The sequence below is a fragment of the Staurois parvus genome, unplaced genomic scaffold (assembly GCF_062004578.1).
Source record: "Staurois parvus isolate SC_StPar_1 unplaced genomic scaffold, SC_StPar_1.0 ptg000694l, whole genome shotgun sequence".
In the NCBI taxonomy this organism is placed as follows: domain Eukaryota; kingdom Metazoa; phylum Chordata; class Amphibia; order Anura; family Ranidae; genus Staurois; species Staurois parvus.
This window is the reverse complement of record NW_028318490.1, coordinates 4,081,118-4,100,076: the sequence shown is the minus strand read 5'-3', so window position 1 is coordinate 4,100,076 and position 18,959 is coordinate 4,081,118. Positions and strand designations below refer to the sequence as shown.

At 39.5% G+C, this 18,959-nt stretch overlaps 1 protein-coding gene across 2 annotated transcripts in view; it reads right to left on the bottom strand.

Annotated features, from left to right (window-relative positions):
• The window catches only part of KCNK4 (potassium two pore domain channel subfamily K member 4), a 52,475-nt gene that overhangs the window by 28,779 nt on the left and 4,737 nt on the right, over positions 1 to 18,959 (bottom strand). For both annotated transcript variants that reach the window (XM_089652833.1, XM_089652831.1), the window contains exons 3-5: positions 18,709 to 18,826; positions 8,826 to 8,986; positions 954 to 1,140 (exon numbers count right to left, since the gene is read on the bottom strand). In XM_089652833.1, coding sequence (XP_089508959.1) covers positions 954 to 1,140; positions 8,826 to 8,986; positions 18,709 to 18,826 — 466 coding nt within the window. The remainder of the gene's footprint in view (positions 1 to 953; positions 1,141 to 8,825; positions 8,987 to 18,708; positions 18,827 to 18,959) is intronic.

The following is an 18,959-nucleotide window of genomic DNA, read 5'->3' as shown; positions in this document are numbered from 1 at the left end:
AAGCAAATATATCTACAACATGTTTGTAAATGTATACATTTAAAAATAAATATAAATAAAATAGACCCCAAAACAGCAGTTGATCTATGGAAGAATTATAGGATGTTCACTCAGCAAAGTGTATGTTCAATTTGTACAGTAAACATTAGTAAACAAATTACCATCATGAAATAAAATCTCTTCCAACACAAATATACAATATACAAATAGAGAGTGGTGATAGCAGCACTCAGTTCCACACATATACCTCAGTGCTCCACATAGATGAGATAATATCAAGTAAAGTATTTTCTGACCTCCTAAGATTTTCATAGGCACATTAGGACAATGTAAAGGTTGCTTAATTAAACGAGCATTTTTTTTGGTTACAGCCCACTTTTCTCTTTGACCCACCTAAATGTCTGTTTAATCTAGCAACCGTTAATCAACCCACTGTAGTATAAGCACAGATAGGGTTTGATTTATTAAAACTGGAGAGTGCAGCTGTGCATGATAGCCAATAGCTCCCGCTGCTTTCTCTCAGCCAATGAGGAGGCAGAGTCCCGAGAGAGCAGCCGCTCTCATGCACATTGCTGGATCACGATCAGGCTTGGGTATTAGGGGGGGCTGCAGGAGGAGCTGGATACTGAAGGTGTTTTACCTTCATGCATAGAATGCATGAAGGTAAAAAAACTTTCAACATTTAGAACCACTTTGAAAAAAAACCCGGAAGCTGATTGGTTTCTATGCAGAGCTACACCACTTTTTACACTCTCCAGTTCCAGTACATCAAACCCATAGTCTACATGGGATTGGCAGCTCTAAATTCAGAAGCAGTACAGCATCATTACCACACCACTGAAGGAAGCTACATTAGGTGGACTTTACTTGCAGGCTCAGCACATCTTTAAATGTTTCCATATGTTTGTACACCATTACTTTTGAAAGCACGAAAATATCCTGATATTGATTACCTGCTACATAGTCTCCAAATCCAATAGTAGTAAGTGTGATGACTACAAAATAGATGGACTCCAACAAGGTCCATTGCTCAATTTCCTGGAAGATTAAAGTTGGTATAAGAACGAAGAGGACACAACCAATGAGGAGGAAGAGCACTGCTGAGATGACCCGTACAATGGTAGCAGAGACACGCCATTTCTGTGAAAAGGTAGAAAGATGGAAACTAAATATGTTTAAATGTATCAGGCAATGCTACAAGCTTTGATAAATGAATAAGTACTCACTTGATATTTATAATTAAAAATCAGTCTTTGAACTCCAGTCAAGTGACTCTGTCTTGGCTGAAATGATTCTTCAAGTGAAAATGAAGAAAGCACCACAATTCAACCAGTTCAACTATGAGGTTCTTAGGTTTTCTAAAAGAAACTCACAACGAATAAATTGTTTCTATACATGTGAAACTTTGTGGCGCACTCTACTTTTCCACTTGAAGCTTTTGTTCCAAGGACTTAGTGCATAGTCACAGCTCACCAGATGTGTGCAAAGAAACAAATAGAGCTTCTGAGGAAGAGGTTCTGCCTCAAAACGTGTCACAAATTTGGAGGCCTACAGTCCCCCAACAGCCACCATCTAGGGAGATTGGACCATGCTGTCTTTTTTGTGATGTGTCTTTGATTTTATTCCTTTGTGAGTATACTACTTTATATTCAATAAATATCATTTGTAGAAGGTAATGCACTAGGCCCGTGCGCCCTCTGTTTGTTTCTTTGCACACAGCTCCTTTGGATTTCTCTGGTCTATTGAGGACAGCAAGGCTTGCATTCCCAAAAAGTACTCCATGTGGGGTTACTGACATTGTGGTGCTCGTTGTCCAGCGCAGGAGTTACAGCATTCGTTTGCTCATGCTATTTTAACAGCTCACCAGATAGCTGCCTACACATTTAAGCACCGCTAGACCCACTAGACATATTACTGAAGTTGGGGTCCAGTGCCCACCTGTCTTGTCTGTTCCCTGAGGCTGAAATGATGTCATTAGTCAGCTGCAGGCAGTAGGAAAGGTTCGCTCTTTCCCAGTGATCAAACTATATCTTTGTAGCAGGTCGCAAACAAAAAGCTGCAGCAGGGGTTGATTTGTGTCAGAAAAACAGCCAAGAGCTGCATAGGCATCAAGATTTGCTTGATTATCTTCTATATGTGTGGTAGAGCTGGACCAAAGAGAATCAGAATTAATTTTATTGCATAAAAAATGAGGTACTGTAGTTCTCCTTAAAACCCGGTTGATAATGATGTGGTGCAGGATTCACAGCAATTAATGTGCGCTTCCCACACCGCATTACAATTGCACTCCATTCACATAAACCACTGCAGGCGTCAATGTTAAGTTAACGACACCCCAAAAAAAGTTTGCAAAGCGCATTGTGTGATTTGAACCATACAAAATGAATGGCGCAAATTGCACTGCAAAAGAATCAGGTGATTTAAACAGGAATGCGGTGCGATTCCTGTCCCAATCACATGTAGATTCCCTCTTTACATCAGTGTGAAGTGGTCCTAAGAAAGGGTTAACTTGTGGTGGAAGTATGGTGTGTGGGGCTATGGTCTTAGGCTGCTGCCTCTCTGATCACAGTAGATGAATCATCAATCGGATGATCTATTCTTATACTAGATTGTTTATATAATTGTATCAAATTTTATTTACTGCCATTTAATTGATATGAACTACTGCATTATGGGGTTGATTTAATAAAACTGGAGAGTGCAAAATTTGGTGCAGCTGAGCATAGTAGCCAATCAACTGCTAACTTCAGTTTGTTCAATTAAGCTTTGACAAAGAAAATGGAAGTTGATTGGCTTCTGTGCAGAGCTGCACCAAATTTTGCAGTCTTCAGCTTTAGTCCTGAAGAAGTTTGTCTTTCCCCCAAAACACTGTCTAAATCTGATGTTCTTAGTCAATACATATAAAAATATACATACTGTATATTTAAAAAAAATACTATTTATTACATATATTTAAAAAATATACATATATTTAAAAGAATCACCAGGCGAGATGAACAGTTGTGCTTGGTGCTACTAACAACAGTCAAGATTACTCCTGGGACTTAAAATCAGTGGGACAGCTGTAGTGGCTGCTGTTTAAAATGAATATTCTGTACAATGTTCAAAAGCTTCCTTGAAAAATTTGATGTAACAACAATATTGTTACATTGGATTTACTCTTGTTTCAGTCATGTGGAAAATAAAGATGTGACCTACGGCGTGCATATGATGCCAGTTAAAAATACCTTGCGAATAAAAAAAAAAACATTAAAATGAAACATGTTCCTATTTAACTCTTATAAACCCTTAGTTAACCATAATGAGCCCTAAAAACTGCTGTGCTTTTTTATTTTTCATTTATTAACTTTTTTTTTAAACTGCTTCAAAAAAGAAGAGAGAGAAGCAGGATAACACTGGGTTAAAACCTTGGAATGACATCATCCCAAACAAGCAAATGATTACAGAAGACAAAGAACAAGGGACTTTCAAGAACGTCAACAAAGTACATAAATTCAAAGCATGAATATAAAAAAATTATTATATTTTCAGATTTATTAAACACATCATATAAAAGATCCACATAGTGAATATTGTATTGTGCATCACCTGTGATTCTCTTAAACTTTTATATGATGTGATTTATAAATCTGACTTTTTTTATATATTCATGTGTTGAATTTATGTCCTTGGGTGCTGTCCTAGAAAGTCCCCATTTTTTTTTCTCCGCTGTAATCATTAACTTTTTTTTCATTTTGCAAGAAAAATATACAAAATTGAAAAAAAAAAACTTTTTTTTTTTAATGCAGCATTGTAATGCTTTTCACCAGTAACTTAATTTTATTGTTATTTTAAATGGGACGTATTATGGAATCAATGCATACTTTCACAGAAACAACACTAGTTCAAAAACTAACACTGGTCAAACTCGACATTTTTCATCTTGTTGCCTATCTTAACTATTATTGAAAATAAGGTCATTTTTGCGGTTCATTATTTCCAAAAGAAAGCTTTGTATCACTGTATTATTTTAGTAATAAAAATGTTTTCACCAAATCAATAGGTGCATAGAAGAAATGTCACAATTGTTCTTGTCCATAGGAGGTTATAGCTGCAAGAGCAGAAGTGGTTAAATACTGGATATTACAGTTTTTGGGTAACTTCAAGGGAAGTTATCCCAAAACGTGAATTCATTTTGAACTTATGATTATTTTTAAAATAAGAAACAGGCAGTTTTATTTTTATTCTGTATTCAGAGTCACCAGCAGCGATGAAGGTTATCAGAAAAACCGCTGCCTGTGTACTCTTGGAAATAAAATGGAAATTCACCAAAAACTTGTTTTTTTGTTTCTTTTTAGTTTTTGATTGAGTGTGGATGGGTTACATTGCTCTTTGTGTAATCTCTCCCATGTCCTGTCCCACTGACCCCACAGGCAGTCATAAAAAATATCCCATACAGGAACACTAGAAGAAATAAAATCCAGATACAACTTCAACCCTACCTTACTTCTACTAATAAAATGGCTTTTACTGCTGTTTGTGCCTCTGTTGGAGAGATTCCGCTTGCTTCTTGACACGATTAAGGAAAAACATACAAAATTAAATTACCTGACATAGGTTCTAACTCTTCCCTATTGTACCCAAAACTAAAAAAAAATTTGATTGTAGGCCTACTTTAAGACTGCTTAGATGTCCTTCCTGTCACAATGTTCTGGCTTGTTTATCAGTGCTAGCAACAAGTGCCTATAACAGGGGTCTCCAAATTTTCAAAACAAAGAGCCAGTTTACTGCCCTTCAAACTTTACGGGGTCCAGACTGTGGCCAGTGGGAGTAGAAAATGTCCTGGAACTGGTGGGATTAAACAATGCCATAGGCTTGGTGGTCAATGGGAGTAAAAAAATTACATCATTGGTGTCAGTGGAAAGAATCGTGGCCCATCATTGCTGTCACCCATATGGAAGAAAATATATTTGAAATATATTTTTAAAATATTCTTCCCAAATATATTGACATATATTTGAAATGCTACAATTTTGGCCATATTCAATATATTTCAATAAATATATATATATATATATATATATATACCGTATGTTGAAATGAATTTGTATTACAAAATATATGCAAAATATTTTTAAAAATACATTTTAAATATACTGTCTGTCTTTAAAAATACAAATCTACATTTTTGGAATGCATTTACAAATATATGTAAAAATATATGTTAAAATTACTTTTTTATGTTAAAAAAAAATCTGAAGAATATATTTTAAAAAAATATATGTTTACAAAAATATATTCTTAAAATATATTCTTTAGAATTTTACAGAGTTACTGAGTCACTGGCCTTGAAGACATATGTAGTCTGTAAAGTGTCAGGACACCTGACATGACATACCAGCAAAGGCTAATAAATACTCTAAGCAGCTGAAAAGTGAAGTCAAACTGCAGGTCACTGGGCTCTGTCTTTAGCCTTTATATAGACTTAAATAATGAGTTATGTCTGTCCTGTTACGTAGTCTTCTATATACTACATACCTCTGCCCTTCTAGAAATTAATATACTAACAGACTGTCTCATGTGATTTTCTGTCTGCACATAGTCCCAAGCACAACTCAAAATCTAATTTCAAAAGCACAAAAAATTCAATTTCAGCGCGGCAAATCAATGGCCAAGCTCTTTCTGAAACAAGATTCAGTTAATGTATCTCTATGCAAATACCTCCAGGGACGGTGTAAGGAAAGACAAGTGAACAAAACTAAACAACAGCACACACTTACAGATAGATGTAAATGCTTAAAGAAAATAGTCACTGGTACAAGCAGGGGCGGACTGACCATTTGGGAACTCGGGCACTACCCGAGGGCTCGGTGTCAGTAGGGGGCCCCATGGGATGCCCTTGATACCTTTCATAGGCTTTTTTGGGTGTGGTTTGAGTGTGAGCGTGGACACAGGAGCCCCATAATCCCCTATTGCCCAAGGGCCCCATGATTTGTCAGTCCACCCCTGGGTACAAGTATAATACAGGCACATCAGAAAACAGACAAGATAGAAAATGACAAGACTGTAAAATACACTGCTACACTGGATCCCAAACTGTTCTTAGGCGTGGTGGCTGCATTACTTTCCTTTTTTAGGCTTTTTATCTTTATTTTGACTTGTAATCCTGCCAATGACACACTAACTGTCCTAGAGTATCTAGTATTTATAGTAGAACAGCATTGTCAGCCTAGGACAGAATTACACAATCCCCCCCCCCCCCCCCACACACACACACACACACGTTCTTCAATCCACAGAAATAGTTTGAAATAATACTAACTGATATAAATCAACAGAGAGAGGGAACGGAAAGTTATCAGCTTACAAGATTTATGATAGGATCAAAAGGTATATTTTTGCACTTGTCAAACTGATATAACAAATGCTCATAATGATATACGTAATCGACCAAAAGGGAGCAAAAAAAAAGTAATTAGGATTTACAAACCATTTCAATGCAAATGGGTAGATTTATTATCTGGTGTAGCTGTGTATAGTAACCAATCAGCTTCTAACTTCAGCTTGTTCAATATAGCTTTGACAATAAAACCTGGAAGCTGATAGGTTACTATGCACAGCTGCACCAGATTCTTTGTGCACCAGTTTTAACAAATCTGTAACACATGTACAGCACAGTGGCTAGGTGGATAGCACTTCTACCTAGTAGCACTAGGGACTTCAGTTCAAATACCAGCAATGGCACTACCTGCATGGAGTTTGCATGTTCTCCCTGTGCCTGTGTGGGTTTCCTCTGGCTACTCCGGTTTCCTCTCATACTCCAAAGTCATGCTGGTAGGTAAATTGGCCCTAGTATGTATACATTATGTATGAATGTGAGTTAGGGACCTTAGACGTAAACTCCTGGAGGACAGTGACTGATTTAATTTCAATATTTCCTTAGGAAAACATACAAAAACTGTAACAGTATATATTCAACAAATATGTAAATACTGTAATAATAAAGCACATCTTTCCAGGTATGCATCTTAAGTATTGGTTGAGTGTACACCATACATATTAACTGTTTGACCATCTTGATATCAACTAATGTTTAAATAACACATAAACAAACATAAAGTAATGTATAGCATAGTCCTGATATAGAATTTGGCTTAGTTTTCTTTCCAGTTGTGGGGGAAATGTTAATCAAGAGTTGAAGAGCCATGAATACCATGTCAGCCAGGGTTGCCATAAGTCAATAATAGCAGAATACTTTCCTATGCTGGAATCAAAGAGTATTTCATATGTACTATGAGTGTGAATCGTTTGGATGACTTCAAGATCTGGAACTTTTGAATCTTTCCAATGTCTAATAGGTGGTGGGCTGCTAGCAGTATTTGTGATATCAAGGTTCTAAATATAGGAGGGGTAGAATCCAGGTCTAGGGATAATAATGCCATACCTGGACTTAATGATATATTTAATCCTAAGATCTGAGTGATAAGATTGAAAACTGGAGGCCAGAATCTGGAACGTTTTGGGCAAGACCATATAGTATGGGGCTCCACAATTCCTCCAGCAGTTAGGAGACATTTCAGAGGAAATGTTAGATATAAAATGTGGTGTTAGATACCAGCATAGTAAAATTTATTGATTCATCTCCCATAGATTCATGCTCTTGGTAGACTTATATGTGGTGTGCAAGGCTCTCTGCCACTGCTCATTGGAATATTCCATACCAAAAATCTTTATCTTTTCAATTGGAGAGGATTTAACAAACTCATTTTTATCTTGTAGCAGTGAGCAAAATAGAGAAATACCCTTAATATTTGTATGAGTTGACTGGAAGTATTGGGCTACTTGCCAATGCACAGAGATATTCAGATTATGAGTATTTTGTAAGAGGTGAGCAATTTGTACATATCTATAGTATTCAGTGGAAGGGAGTGCAATTCTACTTGTAGTGTTCAAAAAGTTTTCAGAGCAGGTCCAACATATAAGTCCTCTAGGACTAGGATATCCCTAGAGTGCCAAATTGCATGATTAAGGTCAGGTATAAGAAGTGCTAGGATGGCTAATGGGAATTTTAGGGGAGTTAGTTTCAGTTTTGTATATGAGGTTTTACACAAATGAATCCAAGCTTCAACTGATGCTACTATAGTAGGTGCAAATTTTGTATCTCTACGGTGAAATGTGTGGTTGATATTAAGTAAATTTCCAAGTTTCTTCCTGGCATTTGAGATTGTTCAAGTTCTGCCCATAAAGTATCAGATCGAGGAGCGAACCACTTTTTAAGTTGGGCAAGAGTTGAAGTCTAGTAATAGTCACGTAAATGAGTGTGATCAACACCCTCTGCTCGCCTTGACTTAATGAGTTTGCTAAAAGCACAGCATGCTTTCTTACCCTGCCAAAGATATTTATTTAATATATATTGCAGAGATAAGAAGTAGGATTTATGTATAGGGATAGGTAATGTTCTATATAGATTTGTCAGTTGTGGGAGTATTTGCATTTTAAAGGCTGCTAAGCGTTCTGCCCATGATAATTCATATTGGCCAATTTATCTAATTTTCTTCGAAAAGAGTTTAGCAATGGGGTGTAGTTTTCCTTAACAAGGTCATCAGCCCTGGAGGCAAGAGTAATACCTAAATAGGTAATCCCTCTGACAGGGACTGATTTGAATACATAATATATATGTAAAGTGCTGCATAAATTGATGACTCTATTAAAGTACCTGAAATAAATAAATATACTGTACTCTCAGTGACCACATTTTTGTATTACTCAGTCATTGTTGGTATCACTCTTTGCTGGAATTGCTGAATATTGATGTACATGTTGAACTAAAACTATATATCTCTTACCAAGAATATCATCTCCACTTTTCCGATTCCTTTCCGAAGAGAAGATCCTAAATGGTCACCAACACCTGCCAGCAGGATGCCAAACAGTGGAATGCCAATTAGTGCATAAAAAATACAAAAAATCCGTCCGCCTTCTGTCTTTGGGGCATTATTACCAAAACCTGTAAAATAGCATAGAAAAAAAATATTGACTTGGTAAAAAAAGGATTTTTTATTATTTTTATTATAATTGCATTATTATATTATTCATTTCTCACTGAATCCAAAACATTCTTCCTGAAAAACAAGTAATCTACTGCTTAACCAACATTTCATTACAGTAAAAGATGTGGGAGATATTAAAAAAAAAAGAAAACATTTTTTGCTTTAACCACATAAGCTCTGGAAGATTTTACCCTCTTCATGACCAAGCCATTTGTTTTTGCTGTTCAGCACTGTGCTATATTAACTGGCAATAATTGCAGAGTCATGCAATGCTGTACCCAAATTAAATGTTTCACACAAATAGAGCTTTTTTCTGGTGGTATTTGATCATCACTTGTTTTTTTTTTAGTTTTTATTATATAAATGAATAAAGACTGAAAATGTTTCTGTTATAAAACATATCCAATAAATATATTTAAAAATCAAATTTCTTCATAAATTTAGGTCAAGATGTACTCTGCTATATGTCTTTGGTGAAAAAAAAAATCCCAATAAGTGTTTGGCCCAGCTCCTGCTGCTGCCTCTGTGCCTGTGTGACGAGGGAGAGAGAGCATCGCTGGTAAGTACACTGGTCAAAAAATTAAAGGAACACTTTGAAAACACATCAGATCTCAATGTGGAAAAATATCATGCTGGATATGTATATTGATATGGACTGGGTAATGTGTTAGGAATGTAAGGATGCCCCATCGCTTGATGGAAATGAAAATTATCAACCTACAGAGGACTGAATTCAAAGACACCCCGAAAATTAAAGTGAAAAAATGATGCAGCAGGCTAGTCCATTTTGCTGAAATTTCATTGCAGCAACTCAAAATGGTACTCAGTATTCTGTATGGCCCCCACGTGCTTGTATCCATGCCTGACAATGTCGGGGCATGCTCCTAATGATACAACAGATGTTGCCCTGGGGTATTTCCTCCCAGATCTTGACCAGGGCATCACTGAGCTCCTGGACAGTCTGAGGTGCAACCTGGCGGCGTCAGATGGACTGAAACATGATATCGCAGAGGTGTTCCATTGGATTTAGGTCAGGTGAGTGTGGGGGCCATTCAATGGTATTAATTCCTTCATCCTCCAGGAACTGCCTGCATACTCTCGCCACATGAGGCCGGACATTGTCATGCACCAGGAGGAACCCAGGACCCACTTCACCAGCGTAGGTTCTGATAATGGGTCCAAGGATTTCATCCTGATACCTAATGACAGTCAGAGTGCCATTGTCTAGCCTGTAGAGGTCTGTGCATCCCTCCATGGATATGCCTCCCCAGACCATCACTGACCCACCACCAAAACAGTCATGCTGAGTGATTTTACAGGCAGCATAATGTTCTCCACGGCTTCTCCAGACCCTTTCATGTCTGTCACATGTGCTCAAGGTGAACCTGCTCTCATCTGTGAAAAGCACAGGGCACCAGTGGCGGACCTGTAATTTCTGGTGCTCAATGGCAAATGCCAATCAAGCTATATGGTGCCGGACAATGAGCACAAGGCCCATCAGAGGACGTTGGGCCCTCAGGCCACCCTCATGAAGTCTGTTTCCTATTTGTTTGGTCAGAGACATTCACGCCAGTGGCCTGCTGGAGTTCATTTTGTCGGGCTCTGGCAGTGCTGATCCTGTTCCTCCTTGCACAAAGGAGCAGATACTGGTCCTGCCGATGGGTTAAGGACCTTCTACAGCCCTGTCCAGCTCTCCTAGAGTAACTGCCTGTATCCTGGAATCTCCTGGAAGCTCTTGAGACACAGCAAACCTTCTGGCAATGGCACAAATTGATGTGCCATCCTGGAGGAGTTGGACTGCCTGTGCAACCTCTGTAGGGTCCATGTATCGCATCATGCTTCCAGCAGTGACAATGACCGTAGCCAAATGCAAAACTAGTGAAAAACAGCCAGAAAAGATGAGTAGGAAAAAAAATGTCCATAGCCACCACCTGTAAAACCATTCCTGTTTTGGGGGTTGTCTCATTGTTGCCCATCTAGTACACCAAGGCAGTGGATAAGGGGGTACCGCCAGTCCTTGTGTACAGGGCCCAGGCCAGCAGGGGGGCCCAGGCAGCAGGGTGAATTGGATGTGGGCAGGGAGGGTGATCATCATAGTGGGGGGGGGGCAATTACTGGAACCGATTCCCTGTATGACTCTCTCTGTAGCAGCTGAAGGCCGGCTTTTTCTCCTCTCCCTCCTGCTGGCTTTCAGCTGCTGCAGAGAGAGCCATGCAGGGGATCGGTTCCAGTAATTGCCCCTCTGCTGCCCAGGTATCCTTCCCCCACAGTGCTGCCAGCTTCTCTCCTCTCTTTTGAGCAGCTGCAAGCACACAATAAAATCCTTGAGGATGGAGAGTGGGGAAAAGGTCCAGTAAATACATCACATTTACCAGCCGCTTCCTTTCCTGAATGAAAACAATGAGTGATCGGTACCGATCACTAACTGTGTACATTCATAACTGAAGCATAGTAAACTGTGTTTTTTTTTGAAGGGGGGGGGGGCTGTATGGAGCCCTGTGGTTTTTAACAGCAGCCCTGAGAACACCTGTTGTTAATTTCATTAACATCAAAGCAGCTGAAACTGATTAACAACCCCCTCTGCTACTTCACTGACCAAATCAATATCCCAGGAGTTTAATTGACTTGATGCTATACTAGGATTAAAAAGTATTCCTTTCATTTTTTTTGAGCAGTGTTTATAGCAAGGTGAGGGGGTGATGCACTTAATAAGGCATTTTTACCTGAATGCAGGGAATACATTAAGGTAAAAAATGATTTGCTTTTAGAACCACTTTAAGGAATATGCTCCGGATTATAGATGTTTTTATTAGTAATATGAAGCTGTATAGATACTACAATGCTCAACTACATTTTTGTGTTTATTGTAGCATGAGATTGCTGAACACTGACCTACTTTTATCCCACTGAAGTGTTGCAAATGAGGTATTTTTCAGAAGTGATTAATTTTATAATGCGAAACATTCAGGATCTTACATTATACAAAACACAGTGGGAACAGCAAGCTCACTAAAAACAATCATACATGCAGCCAAGCCTAAAGTTAACCATAATCAAACGTAATTTTGCAGCAGAATCTAAACGTCAGTCTGAGCATGTACAGAGAGAAAGCCAATTTTATGTCTCTGATTATATAGTTGGAAAATGTCATCTTTGCTGATTAAGCAGAGATGAGCTGTCAAACCGTGCTAATAAAATTACTGGCATGTCCAATGAATGTGCATGATAGGTGAAAAAGCAATCTTCTGTGAATCAGACTGTGTCTGATGGAACATTCAGAAGCTCTAGTGCATGGGTGCCCATACCGTGCTATTGTCATGAGCTCTAAATCATAAAACTCTGCTTAGTGTTGACAACTTCTTAAAGGTAAATGCAAGAAACCTGTCTTTATGATCTCCCTGCTCATGTCCAACACTAAATAAACAGGCAATTTTTTTAAATGACGCTAACAGAGTGAAAAGCGCTGTATGCAAAATGAACTGTGCATCTTCTAATAGAATTGTTAAATGTGTACAAAAAATCTTGTAGTTATTGGAGTTAATTTACTAAGGGCTCATGTACACTTCAGCTGATAAACTCACGTTTAGGAGCTGTTCAGCGTTTTTTTCAGCAGCCCCTGAACTCACCCTAATGTTTTCCTAGGTGTCCATGTACACATCTTCATTTACAGTCGTTTACAGGCATTTTAGTTTACAGTAGTTTTTTTGAACGCAGAAAACTTGCGTTCAGCAGTCCATTTTATCAGCTTTTCAAACACAAAACTCTTGCAAATGTGGCTAATCGCATTTATATGCGTTTGCGGTTTAATTTTTTTATAACTGTTCCAGTTCCCGATGCTGTCCAGAACCTTTTTTGCATCATGCATGCAAAGCGTTTTCAAGGTACTCAAATGGACAAAACACTGAACACAGGATGTTCCTACCAAGCTTGTCACACATTGTAATGACAAAGTCACACCTCAGACCTCTCCCACCCTTGGAAACAAAAGATATGTTATTGACCATTCACACCTCAAATTCCTCATGATGACCCCCTGCCAGGTGGCCTTAATGACTCACTCCACCAGACACCTTTCCACCCTTGGAAACAAAAGAAATGTTAATGAGCAACTCATACCTAAGCTAATCTCAACATATACTGCTGTCTCTGCTTCTACTCTCTGTATTTCTCTGAAACAGTCTGAAATAGTTAATAATTTACCACTTTTCAGTGCATTCTGGGCATTTGAGAGGTTCTCCTGTGCTTATCTTTAAAAAAATGCTTCTAAACGCAAACGCACATAAACGCGCATAAACGAGTTATGCAAACACGGCTAAACAAACGGTTTTTAACCTACGTTTTCCAGCAGTCAGTTTCCATTGTTCAGAAGTGTCCCGTGTACATGGGGCCTAAAGGGGTACATTATTTGAAATTGGCAATTGATTGTCCACTTAGCTTAACGAGTAAGGTAAAGCTGTATTTGCTTCATCTAATTATGTGCAAGCAAAAATCGTATCTTTTTTTAAATTCCACTTGCCTACTCTAAAGCTGGTCATAGATGTAAGTATTAATTTTTTGATCAGCCAGCATGCTGATTAAATAAAAAACAAATGGATTCCCCAATGCACCCATTTCAGATGGATGAAGACATCTTCTCTGCTGTGCTATTGTGTTTTGACAGCAGGACTCCTCCACTGTCAGCATACAATGATCAGCACTGCAGGAGATATGCTGCATATGCTGATCGAATGAAATATTTTCCAACATTCCCGAACATTGGATTGACTTCTCTCTAGTCGGGACGGCCATAGATGGATGAAAATTTGGCCCTTCCCTGCTGAATTGACCAAAGTTTGATACATCTAGAGCCAGTCTATGATATTCAGCCCTGGTTCACACTGATGCCGTGTGGAATTTGCAGCATTTTCTGTGCAAATTCCGCACCGCATCAGAACCGCACCCTGTTCATGCGAACTGCTGTATATTAAGTTAACAAAACCCCAAAAGCGGCCCGCAAAACGCGGTGCGATATGCAGAAGCGGATCGCATAGTTGTGAATACCCATGCGATCCGATTCTAGTGTGGACCAAAAAAAGGGTCCTGCACCTTTTTGGTGTGAGTGCAGTGCGATTAGAGCCGTACAAAATGTTTGGCTCCAATCGCACTGCACACAAATCGCATGTGATTTTTTTGTGCGGTTGCTGTGCGAATCACATGTGATATACTGCACCGCATATATGAACATTGCTTCGTCTTATTTGCTAAGCTAAGTGAACATTCTCTACAGCTTTTATCAACCTCACTGTGAATGAGCTGCCCCATGTGTGACACACTTTTCAACATGTGAACCCGCGTTCTAGCTAACAGATATGTGAACAGGACCTTGGGGATTTACACTAATAATTTTTTATAATCGAATGTAACCCAAAAGACTTGCAATGTTGAAAGTCTGCATTATCTCAGCTTAGTCTGGAGTGATTAAATATGGAAAGCATGCAAGGACACACAAACTCTTTTGATGCAACAACACAGTCAGTTCAGGTTGGTTGCAATAGAATAATAATGAGTTTACTATTTGCTACCTGAGGACACACTATAATTTATTTAAAAAAATAGAAATCTTCAAATGCTTTTAAAGTATTATTTGTTTTGTGACTCATACATATGCTCTTTTAGCTTGTAAGTGTTTCTCCAAAATATTTAAAATTTCTCAACACGGGAATAAAAAATGAAGACTATCAGTCAGGGCTTAGAGCCCCATGAGAGTACTCGATTTCTTCTGAAGACATGACAGGGGCAAGCATCACAAGATCGATAGAGAAATGTGTTCTACACTGACCTCACTCACATACAGTACTGAGAGCATGTACATGGAGCTGTCAGATCAACCGAGTACTTACAGTTATTAACCTCTGTATCATACTGTACTACTAATAATACTGATCTTGTGCTACACATATTATTATTCTCTAGCTCCTTAAGTGTTATATGTAAGCTATTTGGGTTTGAGCACATTCTTTTACTTCTACTGCATAGTTACAGTTAGTCTGTCTGAAAAAAGACAAAAGTCCATTCAGTTCCACCATCAAAAAAAAAAAGTTATTATACTATACCCACAGTTGATCTAGAGGAAGGCAAAAAACCCCAGCAAAGCATGATCCAATTTGCTCCTGCAGGGGAAATAATTCCTTCCTGATCCCCCGAGAGGCAATTGGATATTCCCTGGATCAACTTTACCTATAAATGTTAGTATCCAGTTATATTCTGTGTATCCAAGAAAGAACCCAGGCCTTTTTTAAAGCAATCCACTGAGCTGGCCAGAACCAACTTTTGAGGGAGTCTATTCCACATTTTCACAGCTCTCACTGTGAAGAAACCTTTTCATGTTTGGAGATTAAATTTCTTTTCCTCCAGACGTAAAGAGTGCCCCCTTGTCCTCTGTAATGACATTAGGTCAGTGCAGGTCAGTGACCAGACTTGGGTCTGTAGCTCTCCCCATTTTTTTTCACATCAGCACAAGGAATGTACCATTTTTCCACACCCTCCTCCATTCATAGGAGCAGTAATATAGCTAAAATGAATGAAAGACTCAATGGTCTGCCTCCTCCATTCATGGAGAGTTTTTCATTGATAGAAGCTATAGTACAGCTTCTATGAATTAAGTGGCAGGGACAGAAAGGGTGAGCATGGATTAAACTTTTCAGGAGTGCCTATGAGAGGTCCAGCAGCTGTATTAACCCCGGAAGCACCAGAGAATTGCAGAAGTATGGGGAAGGGGCAAAGAATGGAAGATTTCAACTAAGACAGCAGCCACCAGCACAAGGGACATGTCTCATTGAATGTAAGTACCTACTAGTTAGTAACTGTGCTGTTACTTTGCAAAGTAAATTATGTGCAAGTAAAAAGCTTTGTAAAGAATACCCAATCATGTGCAAGGAAAATAAACAGAAATAGGATTTCTACTTGCATGTGATTCGATGATACACTATATTACCAAAAGTATTGGGACACCCCTCCAAATCATTGGATTCAGGTGTTCCAATCACCTCCATGGCCACAGGTGTATAAAATAAAGTAGTTAGGCATGCAGACTGCTTCTACAAACATTTGTGAAAGAATGGGTCGCTCTCAGCAGCTCAGTGAATTCAAGCGTGGTACCGTGATAGGTTGCCACCTGTGCAATAAGCGTCAGATGCAATGGTGTAAAGCATGTCACTACTGGACTGTAGAGCAGTGGCAACATGTTCTCTGGATTGACAAATCACACTTCTTTGTCTAGCAATCGTTTCTGGATTTAGCGGTTGCCAGAAGAAAGGTACTTGCCTGACTGCATTGTGCCATGTGTAGAGTTTGGTGGAGGGGGGATTATGGTGTGGGGTTGACTTGGCCCCTTAGTTCCAGTGATGGGAACGCTTAAGGTGTCAGTATACCAAGACATTTTGGACAATTTCATGCTCCCAACTTTGTAGGAACAGTTTGGGGATGACCCCTTCCTGTTCCAACATGACTGTGCACCAGTGCACAAAGCAAGGTCCATAAAGACATGGATGAGTGAGTTTGAGGTGGAGAAATTTGATTGGCCTGCACAGAGTCCTGACCTCAACCCCATAGAACACCTTTGGGATGAATTAGTGTGGAGACTGTGAGCCAGGCCTTCTCGTCCGACATCGGTGCCTGACCTCACAAATGCGCTTCTGGAAGAATGGTCAAACATTCCCATAGACACCCTCCTAAACCTTGGGGACAATCTTCGCAGTAGAGTGGAAGCTGTTATAGCTGCAAAGGGTGGGCCATCTCAATATTGAACCCTATTGACTAAGACTGGGATGCTATTAAAGTTCATGTGCATGTAAAGGCAGGAGTTCCAATACTTTTGGCAATATAGTGTATGTCAGCACTTTACCTTGTTCACTAGGTTAAAGTGGAGCTCCACCCAAAAGGGGAAGTTCCGCTTTAAGGACTGCTGCCCCGCTCCCCATTAAGTATTGGCACCTTTGGGGGGCGGGGGGAAGCGGGTACCCGAATTTGACAGGTACCCGCTCCCACTTCCAGTCCGATTGCCTAGGCGACCAGAAGTGGAAGGTGCCCTCCCTCCCTGTAGTCTTTTGGGACACGTGACAGGTCCCAGAAGACTACAGGACCATTCATGATGCGCAGTGCTACTCGTGCATGCTCAGTGGGTGCCCACACTGAAGATGCCAGCCTCCAGGAATACAGGACAGCCGGTGAAATGGGCTGCGGGGGACACACCGCGGGACCGAGGGACAGGTAAGTGGCTGTTTTTTAAAGGTCAGCAGCTACACTTTTTGTAGCTGCTGACTTTTATTTTTTGACAGCGTGAGTGAAATTCTGCTTTAAGTGAAAATTCCCTTGCAAAGTGAAAAAAAAAATCACTTTGTAAAGTGAACATGCCTTTACTCCTTTTGTAAATGAGCTATGCTGACTTGTAATATGGTTGGTGTGGTTGTATGTATTATGTTTATTCCATACCTTGTAGTACTGTATGACTTGAATAGTGTTATACATTTTCTGTAATTTCTAATGTGTTTTGTATGAATTTTCTGGCATGACTTGCTTGTATCTATGAACTATAGTCCTGAACGGCTTTATACAGGCTACAACTATGAGCTGTAGTCCTCAAGGACCGTATATGTGCCACAACCATTTTTACCTAAATGGTTAGGTCACCTTTTCAGAAAAAATAAAAATGTGAACCAACACCGTGCACCCTCCCCTTCCCATCAGTCCATGCTGTACTTACCTCCATGGGTGATGACTCTGAGCTGTCAGTGACCACCCAGGGTAGAGGACCGGGGATTTGAAATCCTTGCTCGCCTCCTTCTACTTTCTGCAGCACCTTCGGGATAGATCAGAGCGATGCTCTGTGCCAGCTATGACTAATCAGAATTGCTCTGGTCTGTCCCAGAAGTGCTGCAGAAAGAAGAGGGAAAAGAGCAGGGATTTCAAATCCCTGGACCACTGCACCTGCTTCATGGGCACTGACAGCCCATCACCGACAGAGGTAAGGACAGTGAGAACTGGGGAGGTAAGTTGGGCATACAGCATTAGTTCACCTTTCCATTTTTTTCTGAAAAGGTGAGCTTACACTTTAATTAAGTATTAAAGCAGATAAACCCTAAAACTGTGTTACAATCCTAACCATTGAGCATGGGAGTTGCATAACCCTGATGTACACCATGACCATATCAAATAAATAGGTTTTATTTCAGTTTATGTAAAGTCAAAGTTATTTTATTTAGTTATAAATAGAGCAGGGAAGACGTGGAACCCCGTCACATTTTTATTGCTGTGGATAGACAGATTCACCTTCTCAACTGATATTTTGAGAAATTTTGGAGTCGTCTGAAAAACAAGAGGTGAGAGTAAATCCCCCAATGGGGATACCTCTGTCTAAAAGGGAAATTACCCTCACTTTGCAGAGATTTCACCTTACTTCCTATTCTGCCTCCAGAACAGGAAATTAAGGGAAATTTCCCCAACAGGCCACAGACAGCAAAAAAAAAACTGACAGTAGTATTAACCCTTCCCTACTTTATCCAAAAATGAAATACACTGTACACTCTAATAGAAGTAAGTATACATGAAATAAATGTGAGTACAATAAGTTATATTATACTGGATTTGCTGCTTTTAAGCCTAAATATGGTTCTTGTGTGCTATGGTGAATATTGACCATTACCAATTGTGGTGATGACGGTTCCCGCAAAGAAGAAGCAACTCCCAATGTCCCACTGCGAGGTAACGTTGGTGCCATTTACTGCAATATCAGCTCCAGAACCCAGGGCTTCTTTCACCTGCTGTAGAGCCAAACAGTTACTTAACTGTGCAAGCCATCATTTCCTTTTCCCCACAGTATATATCATGTAACACCTTAAAGAAGAGCTGAACTAAAACACAAACAACTGAAATGTACCATTGACACACATCAGC